The sequence below is a fragment of the Urocitellus parryii genome, chromosome 5 (assembly GCF_045843805.1).
Source record: "Urocitellus parryii isolate mUroPar1 chromosome 5, mUroPar1.hap1, whole genome shotgun sequence".
In the NCBI taxonomy this organism is placed as follows: domain Eukaryota; kingdom Metazoa; phylum Chordata; class Mammalia; order Rodentia; family Sciuridae; genus Urocitellus; species Urocitellus parryii.
Window position 1 is genome coordinate 210,306,744 of NC_135535.1, and position 13,831 is coordinate 210,320,574.

The 13,831-nt window shown below is 58.1% G+C and overlaps 1 protein-coding gene across 18 annotated transcripts in view; it reads left to right on the top strand.

Moving 5' to 3' along the window:
- The window catches only part of Jakmip3 (Janus kinase and microtubule interacting protein 3), a 62,207-nt gene extending 49,245 nt beyond the window's left edge, over positions 1-12,962 (top strand). For 15 of the 18 annotated variants that reach the window (XM_077798536.1, XM_026410284.2, XM_026410285.2 and 12 more), the window contains 6 exons: positions 5,921-5,986; positions 6,610-6,678; positions 6,766-6,843; positions 9,992-10,195; positions 10,983-11,048; positions 12,912-12,962. In XM_077798536.1, coding sequence (XP_077654662.1) covers positions 5,921-5,986; positions 6,610-6,678; positions 6,766-6,843; positions 9,992-10,195; positions 10,983-11,048; positions 12,912-12,962 — 534 coding nt within the window. The remainder of the gene's footprint in view (positions 1-5,920; positions 5,987-6,609; positions 6,679-6,765; positions 6,844-9,991; positions 10,196-10,982; positions 11,049-12,911) is intronic. The other 3 variants (XM_077798541.1, XM_077798547.1, XM_077798548.1) reach the window with 2 other exon arrangements.
- The last annotated feature ends 869 nt before the right edge of the window (positions 12,963-13,831 follow it).

The following is a 13,831-nucleotide window of genomic DNA, read 5'->3' on the forward strand; positions in this document are numbered from 1 at the left end:
TCACCATGGAGATGTGGTCAAGGTCCACCTGCTAACCTAGGTGCCCAGCTCATCCCCCTAGACCTTCCTCACCATGGAGATGTGGTCAAGGCCCACCTGCTAACCTAGGTGCCCAGCTCATCCTCCTAGACCTTCCTCACCATGGAGATGTGGTCAAGGTCCACCTGCTAACCTAGGTGCCCAGCTCATCCTCCTAGACCTTCCTCACCATGGAGATGTGGTCAAGGTCCACCTGCTAACCTAGGTGCCCAGCTCATCCCCCTAGACCTTCCTCACCATGGAGATGTGGTCAAGGCCCACCTGCTAACCTAGGTGCCCAGCTCATCCCCCTAGACCTTCCTCATATGGAGATGTGGTCAAGGCCCACCTGCTAACCTAGGTGCCCAGCTGATCCTCCTAGACCTTCCTCACTATGGAGATGTGGTCAAGGCCCACCTGCTAACCTAGGTGCCCAGCTCATCCCCCTAGACCTTCCTCACCATGGAGATGTGGTCAAGGTCCACCTGCTAACCTAGGTGCCCAGCTTGACCTCCTAGACCTTCCTCACTATGGAGATGTGGTCAAGGCCCACCTGCTAACCTAGGTGCCCAGCTCATCCTCCTAGACCTTCCTCACCATGGAGATGTGGTCAAGGTCCACCTGCTAACCTAGGTGCCCAGCTCATCCCCCTAGACCTTCCTCACTATGGAGATGTGGTCAAGGCCCACCTGCTAACCTAGGTGCCCAGCTGATCCCCCTAGACCTTCCTCACCATGGAGATGTGGTCAAGGCCCACCTGCTAACCTAGGTGCCAAGCTGATCCTCCTAGACCTTCCTCACCATGGAGATGTGGTCAAGGCCCACCTGCTAACCTAGGTGCCCAGCTCATCCCCCTAGACCTTCCTCACCATGGAGATGTGGTCAAGGTCCACCTGCTAACCTAGGTGCCCAGCTTGACCTCCTAGACCTCCCTCACTATGGAGATGTGGTCAAGGCCCACCTGCTAACCTAGGTGCCCAGCTCATCCCCCTAGACCTTCCTCATATGGAGATGTGGTCAAGGCCCACCTGCTAACCTAGGTGCCCAGCTGATCCTCCTAGACCTTCCTCACCATGGAGATGTGGTCAAGGTCCACCTGCTAACCTAGGTGCCCAGCTGATCCCCCTAGACCTTCCTCACCATGGAGATGTGGTCAAGGCCCACCTGCTAACCTAGGTGCCCAGCTCATCCTCCTAGACCTTCCTCACCATGGAGATGTGGTCAATGCCCACCTGCTAACCTAGGTGCCCAGCTGATCCCCCTAGACCTTCCTCATATGGAGATGTGGTCAAGGCCCACCTGCTAACCTAGGTGCCCAGCTCATCCTCCTAGACCTTCCTCATATGGAGATGTGGTCAAGGCCCACCTGCTAACCTAGGTGCCCAGCTCATCCCCCTAGACCTTCCTCACCATGGAGATGTGGTCAAGACCCACCTGCTAACCTAGGTGCCCAGCTCATCCTCCTAGACCTTCCTCACCATGGAGATGTGGTCAAGGTCCACCTGCTAACCTAGGTGCCCAGCTCATCCCCCTAGACCTTCCTCACCATGGAGATGTGGTCAAGACCCACCTGCTAACCTAGGTGCCCAGCTGATCCCCCTAGACCTTCCTCACCATGGAGATGTGGTCAAGGTCCACCTGCTAACCTAGGTGCCCAGCTGATCCCCCTAGACCTTCCTCACCATGGAGATGTGGTCAAGGTCCACCTGCTAACCTAGGTGTCCAGCTCATCCTCCTAGACCTTCCTCACCATGGAGATGTGGTCAAGGCCCACCTGCTAACCTAGGTGCCCAGCTCATCCCCCTAGACCTTCCTCACCATGGAGATGTGGTCAAGGTCCACCTGCTAACCTAGGTGCCCAGCTGATCCTCCTAGACCTTCCTCACCATGGAGATGTGGTCAAGACCCACCTGCTAACCTAGGTGCCCAGCTCATCCCCCTAGACCTTCCTCACCATGGAGATGTGGTCAAGGCCCACCTGCTAACCTAGGTGCCCAGCTCATCCCCTAGACCTTCCTCACCATGGAGATGTGGTCAAGGTCCACCTGCTAACCTAGGTGCCCAGCTGATCCCCCTAGACCTTCCTCACCATGGAGATGTGGTCAAGGTCCACCTGCTAACCTAGGTGCCCAGCTCATTCTCCTAGACCTTCCTCACCATGGAGATGTGGTCAAGGCCCACCTGCTAACCTAGGTGCCCAGCTCATCCCCCTAGACCTTCCTCACCATGGAGATGTGGTCAAGGCCCACCTGCTAACCTAGGTGCCCAGCTGATCCCCCTAGACCTTCCTCACCATGGAGATGTGGTCAAGGTCCACCTGCTAACCTAGGTGCCCAGCTGATCCTCCTAGACCTTCCTCACCATGGAGATGTGGTCAAGGCCCACCTGCTAACCTAGGTGCCCAGCTCATCCTCCTAGACCTTCCTCACCATGGAGATGTGGTCAAGGTCCACCTGCTAACCTAGGTGCCCAGCTCATCCTCCTAGACCTTCCTCACCATGGAGATGTGGTCAAGGTCCACCTGTTAACCTAGGTGCCCAGCTGATCCCCCTAGACCTTCCTCACCATGGAGATGTGGTCAAGGCCCACCTGCTAACCCAGGTGCCCAGCTGATCCTCCGAGACCTTCCTCACCATGGAGATGTGGTCAAGGCCCACCTGCTAACGTAGGTGCCCAGCTGATCCCCTAGACCTTCCACACCATGGAGATGTGGTCAAGGTCCACCTGCTAACTTAGGTGCCCAGCTCATCCTCCTAGACCTTCCTCACCATGGAGATGTGGTCAAGGCCCACCTGCTAACCTAGGTGCCCAGCTCATCCTCCTAGACCTTCCTCACCATGGAGATGTGGTCAAGGCCCACCTGCTAACCTAGGTGCCCAGCTGATCCTCCTAGACCTTCCTCACCATGGAGATGTGGTCAAGGCCCACCTGCTAACCTAGGTGCCCAGCTCATCCTCCTAGACCTTCCTCACCATGGAGATGTGGTCAAGGCCCACCTGCTAACCTAGGTGCCCAGCTCATCCTCCTAGACCTTCCTCACCATGGAGATGTGGTCAAGGCCCACCTGCTAACCTAGGTGCCCAGCTCATCCTCCTAGACCTTCCTCACCATGGAGATGTGGTCAAGGCCCACCTGCTAACCTAGGTGCCCAGCTCATCCTCCTAGACCTTCCTCACCATGGAGATGTGGTCAAGGCCCACCTGCTAACCTAGGTGCCCAGCTCATCCTCCTAGACCTTCCTCACCATGGAGATGTGGTCAAGACCCACCTGCTAACCTAGGTGCCCAGCTCATCCCCCTAGACCTTCCTCACCATGGAGATGTGGTCAAGGCCCACCTGCTAACCTAGGTGCCCAGCTGATCCTCCTAGACCTTCCTCACCATGGAGATGTGGTCAAGGTCCACCTGCTAACCTAGGTGCCCAGCTCATCCCCCTAGACCTTCCTCACCATGGAGATGTGGTCAAGGTCCACCTGCTAACCTAGGTGCCCAGCTGATCCCCCTAGACCTTCCTCACCATGGAGATGTGGTCAAGGCCCACCTGCTAACCTAGGTGCCCAGCTGATCCCCCTAGACCTTCCTCACCATGGAGATGTGGTCAAGTCCCACCTGCTAACCTAGGTGCCCAGCTCATCCCCTAGACCTTCCTCACCATGGAGATGTGGTCAAGGTCCACCTGCTAACCTAGGTGCCCAGCTGATCCCCCTAGACCTTCCTCACCATGGAGATGTGGTCAAGGTCCACATGCTAACCTAGGTGCCCAGCTGATCCTCCTAGACCTTCCTCACCATGGAGATGTGGTCAAGGCCCACCTGCTAACCTAGGTGCCCAGCTGATCCTCCTAGACCTTCCTCACCATGGAGATGTGGTCAAGGTCCTCCTGCTAACCTAGGTGCCCAGCTGATCCCCTAGACCTTCCTCACCATGGAGATGTGGTCAAGGTCCACCTGCTAACCTAGGTGCCCAGCTGATCCCCCTAGGCCTTCCTCACCATGGAGATGTGGTCAAGGTCCACCTGCTAACCTAGGTGCCCAGCTGATCCCCCTAGACCTTCCTCACCATGGAGATGTGGTCAAGGCCCACCTGCTAACCTAGGTGCCCAGCTCATCCCCCTAGACCTTCCTCACCATGGAGATGTGGTCAAGGCCCACCTGCTAACCTAGGTGCCCAGCTGATCCCCCTAGACCTTCCTCACCATGGAGATGTGGTCAAGGTCCACCTGCTAACCTAGGTGCCCAGCTGATCCTCCTAGACCTTCCTCACCATGGAGATGTGGTCAAGGCCCACCTGCTAACCTAGGTGCCCAGCTCATCCTCCTAGACCTTCCTCACCATGGAGATGTGGTCAAGGTCCACCTGCTAACCTAGGTGCCCAGCTGATCCTCCTAGACCTTCCTCACCATGGAGATGTGGTCAAGGTCCACCTGTTAACCTAGGTGCCCAGCTCATCCCCCTAGACCTTCCTCACCATGGAGATGTGGTCAAGGCCCACCTGCTAACCCAGGTGCCCAGCTCATCCTCCTAGACCTTCCTCACCATGGAGATGTGGTCAAGGCCCACCTGCTAACCTAGGTGCCCAGCTGATCCTCCTAGACCTTCCTCACCATGGAGATGTGGTCAAGGTCCACCTGCTAACCTAGGTGCCCAGCTGATCCTCCTAGACCTTCCTCACCATGGAGATGTGGTCAAGGCCCACCTGCTAACCTAGGTGCCCAGCTGATCCTCCGAGACCTTCCTCACCATGGAGATGTGGTCAAGGCCCACCTGCTAACCTAGGTGCCCAGCTCATCCTCCTAGACCTTCCTCACCATGGAGATGTGGTCAAGGCCCACCTGCTCACCTAGGTGCCCAGCTCATCCTCCTAGACCTTCCTCACCATGGAGATGTGGTCAAGGCCCACCTGCTAACCTAGGTGCCCAGCTCATCCTCCTATACCTTCCTCACCATGGAGATGTGGTCAAGGCCCACCTGCTAACCTAGGTGCCCAGCTCATCCTCCTAGACCTTCCTCACCATGGAGATGTGGTCAAGGCCCACCTGCTAACCTAGGTGCCCAGCTGATCCTCCTAGACCTTCCTCACCATGGAGATGTGGTCAAGACCCACCTGCTAACCTAGGTGCCCAGCTCATCCCCCTAGACCTTCCTCACCATGGAGATGTGGTCAAGGCCCACCTGCTAACCTAGGTGCCCAGCTCATCCTCCTAGACCTTCCTCACCATGGAGATGTGGTCAAGGTCCACCTGCTAACCTAGGTGCCCAGCTCATCCCCCTAGACCTTCCTCACCATGGAGATGTGGTCAAGGTCCACCTGCTAACCTAGGTGCCCAGCTGATCCCCCTAGACCTTCCTCACCATGGAGATGTGGTCAAGGCCCACCTGCTAACCTAGGTGCCCAGCTGATCCCCCTAGACCTTCCTCATCATGGAGATGTGGTCAAGTCCCACCTGCTAACCTAGGTGCCCAGCTCATCCCCTAGACCTTCCTCACCATGGAGATGTGGTCAAGGTCCACCTGCTAACCTAGGTGCCCAGCTGATCCCCCTAGACCTTCCTCACCATGGAGATGTGGTCAAGGTCCACCTGTTAACCTAGGTGCCCAGCTCATCCTCCTAGACCTTCCTCACCATGGAGATGTGGTCAATGCCCACCTGCCAGCCAAGGTGCCCAGCTCATCCTCCTAGACCTTCCTAGTTCTGGCAGTGAGAGGTTGAACCGAACAGCACCAGAGGGTATAGGGTAGAGGGCTACAGGTATCAAAGCTAGAGCAGGTATCTCAGTAAGAGCATCTCTCTCTGTGGCTCTGCTCCCCTGTGTCCACCCCTCAGCCTCGCTGTGCATCAGTCACTCGGCTCCATCCGGGAAGGTGCTGCCTCTGACTTTGCCTGTGTTCTGCTTTTGGATGTAGAATTTGACCAATGAGGAGCAAGTGGTTGTCATACAAGCCAGGACGGTCCTGACCTTGGCCGAAAAGGTAAGGTGCAGAAACTGGGGGATGGCTGGGCTTCTGCCCAGGGAAAATCCTCTGCCTGGGAAGGGGTTAGAGGGTGGCGGGGTCCCTTGAGTTCCATCTGTCCCAGGAGACAGGCACCCCTCACACGGTGCCTGCCATGCAGCTCTGCAGAGGGTAGATCATCCAGACACACCAGATGCCAGCTCTGCCTTGGTCCCCTCCCAGAGACTGGAAGCTGTGTGGAGTCTATGAGATGGACCTCCAGGACCCTTCTCTGGGGCTGTCCAGTCCACCCACCTGCTCCTGGCCCCACCTCTGGCCACACCTACCTTGGGGCTGCTGTCAGCACCCTCCTCAGGCGCCCACCCTTCTCCACCTCTCCTGGCAGGGCTCTGCAGAGGTGTCTCTCCCTGCTGCATCCCAGACCCACATCCACCCTCTCCCAGGGGCCAGCATTCCTGGACACTAGATAGGGTGTGCAGAGCCCGTGTTGGGGCCAGCCCAGTCCTGACTCCCTTCCCTGAACCAGGCCTCCCTCCATCCTGTCCCAGGTTGTGTCCATGGATCAGGGGGAGGGGTGGCTTAGGTATCTCTCAGAGTGACCCCAAGGGACTCTGTCACCTGCTCATTCTGTTTGTGCCCAGTGGCTCCAGCGGATTGAAGAGACAGAGTCAGCACTGCAGCGGAAGATGGTGGATCTGGAGAGCGAGAAGGTGGGTGGCATCTCCCCCGCCACGTGGCCCTGTATCACATCCCAGGACTGGATGCCCGAGGCCCAGCCCTGGTTCTCCGTGTTTCAGGAGCTGTTCAGCAAACAGAAGGGCTACCTGGATGAGGAGCTGGACTACAGGAAGCAGGCCTTGGACCACGCCCACAAGGTAAGGGGGACCAGGCTGGGGGACTTGCTCACACACCCATCCCCGGCCAGAAAGGGGTCCACCTCTGCTCTTCTCCCTCAAGAGCACCAATGAGTGCGTCCTGAGGATGTTTACTGCCCTGCTAACCAGTGGTTCCACCGCCAGCAACAGCGCGGGCCCAGGACCCCTCCAACAGGGTGTGGAATGAGCTGATAAGATAGAACTCACTGGAAGAGCACCTGTGTCGATAGGCTTTTTGTCACCATGACCAAAGGCCTGAGAAGCACAGCTTGGACGGGTGTGTCTTTGGCTCCCGGTGTCAGCACTGCAGCCCACAGTTCCTTGACCCAGCACTGTGGGCTGGTGGGGAGCAGCACCATGATGGCAGGGAGGTGTGGTGCAGCAGAGCCACTCACCCCACTGTGTCCAGGAAGCAAAGGGAGTGTGTGCCTGTGGGTGTGTCAGTCAGCTTTCTGTCACCCAGAGAGGACAACTTAGAGGAAGAGAAGTTCATTTTGGGCTCATGGTTTTCGCGGTTCAGTCCATGGTCACTGAAGAGCGTGGCCCGGGGCCTGAGGTGCAGCCGAGCGTGGCAGAAGGCACGGAGGAGGAAAGCTGCTCGGTTCACGGCACCCAGGAAATAGAGAGCAAGGCAGGAGCAGGGACAAGATACAGTCCCCGAAGGCACATCCCCAGTGACCTGCTTCCTTCAGCCCTGCCCTACCTGCCCAGTCACCACTCAGTCATCCACTCACACTGTTGATCCGTCGAGTGGACTAACTACCAGGGAGGGCCAGACCCTGATCCAGCCTTCATCTCTGAACGTGGCTTCGCTGCTGCGCTCAGCTGGCCTAGCCACTTGCCGGCAGGGAGGCCTGAGTCCGTGACTTAGCTTCTCATGGCAACTAAATATATTGGTTCCTGTCTCCTGGAGTCATTGGGAGAATAAAGGTCACTATGTGAAGAGCGGTCATGCTCTTCCCCAACCACTGCTGTCCCAGTTGGGGAAGAGCAGCTGTTTCTATTGTCCCCACCAGGCCCAGGGGGGTACTCCCTCTGCTGGGTGAGGTCTCCCAGTCAGGGAGGAGGGTGGTCTCCTGACCTTAGAAGGCTCTCAAGTCTGTGTGCACCTCCCTTGCTCAGGGGCATGGGATGTAACAGAGATATGCCCTAACGAGGACCAGAAAGCTCTGGGTCCTCAGAGCTGAGTGTCTCCCTGAGGCCACATACACTGACTCACAGAAATGGGCACCTTCCCAGCCAGGCCCTGCCCTCCAGAGCAGCCTGATCGCCGCCTCACCTGGACCTTTATAAACACAGGCTGGTGGAGAAGGCCCGAGTGCACACTGGGCAGGAGAACGTCCTTTCACAAGGGGTGGACTCGGCCTGGAAGGAAGCCTGAATCCTAAGCACTGCTGCCATCTGTGTAGCCACTGTCCCCCCGTCCTCCTGAGGGGCCAGGGAAGCCAGTGCCCTCTGCTGGGGTTTCCGCTACAGACGCCTGCTTGTCTGCAGGGGTGTGGTCTGCTTCCACTTAGTCCCCTGTGGCCGGCATGAGCACAGGGAACTTCCAGGTTGAAAACTAGGCTGGAGGACTGAGTGGTGGTGATGACGGGGGTGGGCACGGTGGTCCTGCTGAGGGGGAGGGATGGTGGGACAGTGGTGACAGGGATGATGGGACAGTGGTGACAGGGATGGGGTCAGCCACTTTGTGGTGCCATCCTTGTTTTTGACACTCAATGTGTGAGCATGGCTCTTTTCACTGTACAATGAGACTCTGCTGTCATATTGTGTCTATCATTCATGAGGGCCACAAAGAGTGACCTTAAGTGAGCAGTGGTCTGTGGGTCCCTGGGTTCCCCCACATCCTCTGTGGCTCTGCAGGAGGAAGACTGTGTGGGTTGCTGACGGTACAGACCTTGCTTCTGCACCTGGAGCAGGCTGCGGGGCTGTTGGTCTTGCTGAAGTCAGAGAGGCCTCTGGCTCGTGCACTGGTAGAGTCCTTGTCAGCCCGGGGTGGCGATCAGTCTCCTCCAGCAGGCGTGGGCCAAGCCTCTGTGACCTTGATCCCAAGGTCTCCCTCAACCATTCTTGTCTAAAAGGCCGGAGCTCGAGGAGCGGCTGAGTGCAGAGCACTTTCCTGGCCTGCTCAGCCCGGGTTGTCCCCAGCACTGCACAAGCACATGCGCACACACAGCTGAAGCTCATCTTAAGTATATTAAGCCCCTCTGCTCTGAGAGGTGGTGATCGGTGTGAGATTGAGTGCAGGACAGCAGGGACATTTATTTTGTGGCCATCAGCAATAATACCATGCCATGTGTAATAGGCCCAGAAGGAGTTGGGGTCTTTTTTTTCATTTCCTAAAATTTTTGCTCAGCCAAAGGGATTTTCACCATAATTTGCCTGCAGAGAAGGGAACACATGTTTCTGAATGAAGAAAGGGCTATCAAAATGAGAATTCTGGTGAAAATTGGAGACTTGTTTTCCTAAAGAGCTCACCAGGTGGCTGGGGCTGTAGCTCAGTGGCAGAGCGCTTGCCTCTCACACATGAGGCACTGGATTTGAGCCTCAGCACCACATAAAAATAAACAAATAAGGATATTGTGTCCATCTACAACTAAAAATATTTAAAAATAAATAAATAAATAAGAGCGCAGGGGAACTCTCCTGCAGAGGGCGCTCTCCAGATCAAGTCCACACCTGGGGTCAGGAGCGGAGCTGGCTGATGGGGAAGGGGAAGGCGTCCCTGCAGGGATCCACGGAGGTCCCTCAGTCCCATACTGGAGATTTGAGAAAGGAGGGGGTGTGCCCTGCTGAGAGTCCCCACCCTGTGTCAGGACCTGCTCCCTGGCCATGCTGCCCGGTGACCCCCAGCCTCACACTCTGACTGTTGGGGTGTCATCCCTACCTGGGGTTGGGTCCTGGCTCAGACTCCACCCGTTAGCTTCTCCTCCCCTGGGTTCTTCTGCTGGACAGGAAGGTGGCCCATGGGTTCCAGGTCCTCCCCAGAGACCTGTGGGCACACGGTGGCCCCGACTGCTCAGCCCTCCTCCCCAGGCTGGCGGTGACCTGGCCTCCCTATTCTTCCTGAAAGGTGGGCTGTCCAGCCCCGGGGAGGGCGGGTCTCGTCTGGGAGAAGGTGGGGACTGACGCGCCTCCCTCCGCCCAGCACATCCTGGAGCTGGAGGCCATGCTGTTCGACGCCCTGCAGCAGGAGGCCGGGGCCAAGGTGGCCGTGCTGCTGTCGGAGGAGGAGCGCGAGAAGCTGCAGGTGGCTGTGGAGCAGTGGAAGCGCCAGGTCCTGAGTGAGCTGCGTGAGAGGGACGCGCAGATCCTGCGGGAGCGCATGGAGCTGCTGCACCTGGCCCAGCAGGTGCGCAGACGGAGGCCAGAGGCCTGGGTCTCTCCTTCCACAGGCCACCATCTAGTGGCCACGCCCCCGGCCAAGCCCTCTAATGCCCATACCCTGCCACGGCCCTGGCCTCCTCCAGCCTTCTGCCAGACTGCCTTCCCCGCCAGAGGAGGTCCCCATGGCGTTCCGAGACCCTGACGGGTCCCTTCTTTCAGAGCGCTGCCTCCCAGGTGTCCATGGTGCTGCCCCTGATGGCAAAGCTGTGGTCTGGGACAGTGGCCGGCCAGTCTCACTCTAAGGGAAGGCCAAGAACCCTGGTGGCCTGTGTGGCCCTGATGATTAATTACCATGCTCCCCAGCTCCCATGGGAGTGCCTGGAAGGGGCTCCTGTGGATGCGTTCCACGCTAAGAACACCCTGCGAGGGTGCAAAAGGTTCAGATTGCAGACCTAGGTCAGCTGCTGTGTTGGTCTCCTTGGTCTCCAGGGTGGTCAGGGTGAGGGTGGTCACTGCAACCCCCTCGCTCCATCAAACAAGCTGTGGTGGGTGCTCAGCTGCTCCCAGGGTCCCTTCCAGGGTCCCAGGCTCTCCTTGGGATCAGCAGTTATGACCGCAGCCTCCCTTTGCTCTCCTTGGGAAGGACAGTGGACTGACTCCTCACCGTCACCTGAGGTGTCTGGCTGCCTTCCTGCTCCTCCTCCTCCTTCTCCTTCCTCTTCCTCCTTCCTCCTTCTCCTTCTTCTTTTCCTATTTGCTCAGTTTCTCAAACACTCTGATTATTGAAGGGTTTCCTCCTCCTACCATTGCAGAGAATTAAAGAGCTAGAAGAAAGAATAGAAGCTCAGAAGAGACAGATCAAGGAGCTGGAGGAAAAGGTAACATGAGCGCAGCCCTCCTCTGTGCAGCTCCTAGATGATGGATACAGAGTAGCAGGTCCCTCCCACCAGAGCCAGTGAGCGGCCTTGGCCACCCTCCTGCGCCAGGGTGGAGTGGAGCAGAAAGGGGCACCCGAGTGGGAGCTTCCAGGAGCCTGGGTGGGGAGACAGGAGCTCCCTCCAGTGAGCTGGCCTGCAGCCGCAGTGGGCATGCCTCCCCGGGCCTCAGCTTCCCCCCTGCAGCGGTGTGTGGTGGTCGAATAGCCCAGGGCCCCTCCAGAAGTGCCGGGTGGTGCTCAGACCCTGGACCTCCACTGACCCTGGCAGACACAGGCCACCGTCAAGGCCCCTGTCAAGGCAGAGGCCCACCCTGGCTCTCGGGGTCAGCTTCCCTCAGGGCCCTTCTTTCTCTGCATGCAACTTGGGTGCTGGTTCAGTGGTTTCTGGGGTCAGATATTTTCTCAGCAAATGGTACTGCTTGTCAGACAGGTTTCACCAAAGTGACCAGCTCTAAGAGTGAAGTGGCCAGTGGGACCCCCATCTGTCCCTTCCAGGGGGAACAGGAGACTGTCATTTGGACAGGGCCTCCCTAAGATACACCTTGGATGCTCCCTACCCTCCAGGAAAGAAAGGTCCCTCCATACAGCAGCCCTCTCGCAGCCGGCCACAGTCCTTCCCACCACCCAGCCGAGCCCTGTCCGCCCCTCAGTGGCGATCACGGCCTTCTCTGAGGGGCTCCAGTGCTTCAGCTGTCCTCACCTGGGTGCTCAGATCCACTGTGAGGACCGGGCCCTAGGGCTGCTCAGGGCACTGCCTGTAAAACAAGGTTTCCTTCAGGGATTGGGACACTGGTAAGGTCCAGAGGGGACACAGTTCTTGGGGCACAAACCTCAATGAGGCCTAGGTCTCCCCAAACCCGTGTCAGCTCCATCATGGTCTCCCAACTGGGCGAGTGTCTGTTTGTGCTCGACACCAGAGCAGCTCTAAGTCCAGGGCATGGGTCTAAGTTTAGCTGAAGTAGCTCTTCATTGCCAGGTTTTCTCTAGAAGGGTCTGGCTTTGGCCGCAAGGTGAGGCTTCAAAACTTGAATCTCTGCAGGGTGTCGTTGCATTTGATGGCTCAGAGTGGCACCATGACCCAAGTCTTGTCAGGAGATCTTGTTTGCCAGGCACCCAGAACCCGTCTGTGAGGCTGCAGCCACCACAGCCGCCTGCTTGTTCTCTTTGCATAGACCCCCAGTCCCCAGAAGCTCCCCCACCCTGTCGTGCAGGAACCCTGGCTGTCCACACCCCTGACCCCCAAGAGGCTCACCCTGCCCTGCCGTGCTGGGGACGCACTGGGTGTGGGGACCCTGCTGCACACACCTCTGACCCTCAGGTCAGACACCTTGTCCTGCTATGCTGGGGACCTGGCTGTCCACACCCCTGACCCTCAGAGGCTCACTTGTCCTGCCGTGCTGGGGACCTGGCTGTCCACACCTCTGACCCTCAGAGGCTCACTTGTCCTGCTGTGCTGGGGACCTGGCTGTCCACACCTTTGACCCTCAGAGGCTCACTTGTCCTGCCATGCTGGGGACCTGGCTGTCCACACCTCTGACCCTCAGAGGCTCCCTTGTCCTGTCGTGCAGGGGAAGGGTGGGTGTGGGCCCCCGCTGCACACCCAGCCCAGCTCTGGACGGTGCTGGTCCCTGAGTGCATCCTGGGGTGGCAGCACCCTGGTTCCCCACAGTGTGCCCTGAAGGTGCCAGCCCTCCCCAGCCAGCCCCCGTCTTACTGCCTGAAACCGGTCATTTCTTGCCAGAAGCTCTACAAACTCTTTTTTCTCTCTCTCCTCTGTTTCCCCATCCTCCCTTTTCCTTTTCAGTTTTTATTTTTGTTCTTATTTTTCTCCCTAGCTTTCATTCTCTGGTCATAGCTGGCCTTGGTCCTCTGATGTGGTGAGTACCTCACAGGCTGCATTTGGGACAAGGGTCCCGCTCTGCTTTGGAGAGACCACAGTGGCTCTTGCCCACAGGCACCTGCCTGCCAGCAGTCTGAGAAGCTGGAGGGCCCCTCCAGGACCTCCACAGCCCCTTAGAATGCCACTGTGCCCTCCAGAGCCACAAGTCCCTCCCAGGGTAAGGTCCACCAAGGGTGCAGGGCAAGCCTGCCCCAGGGTTGGAGACCCAGCATTGGACAATAGACAGCCTCTTCTGCAGTAGAACGGTTACTTTATGACTTTCCTTTATCTTTCTCTGGTAGCTCCCCAGCACCAGCCTGGGTCCTGCGTCCCCTGACACATGGGCTCTCCCATAGCCACATGAACGGTAGCAGCCCACGGGCCTCTGGCTGCCTGGTCACCCCCTCCCGCCCACACCAGATGAGCAGGCACAAGGGACACCACATCCTGTTTTCTTGGTCTGTGGGCCCCAGGCTCCAAGGGTGCCGAGAAGGCCCTTCCTGGAGAGCGGTGGTCGCCCTCCCAGATGGCCCCTGCCTCTCTGATTCCTGTGCTCTGCATCTGTGTTTTGCAGTCCCCCTCAGAGTCGGACCACTGTCCTTCAGCGGGACCAGAGAGTGGTGGGTGCTGGCAGCGAGACAGGACATTGCATCTCATCCCTGAAGACCCAAGAGGGTTGATCTCTGCACAGCTGTCCTGTGGAGTACCAGGGGGAAGGGGCACTAAGTGGGGGCCACTGTCTGCTTGGGATGAGCCAGGATTAGAACTAGTTTTGCTGACTGGGGCTTCTCTGGGAGAGGCCTGGCCTTGGCTGCTGGGCCCAGGGGTCCCTCCTCTCAGAGAGC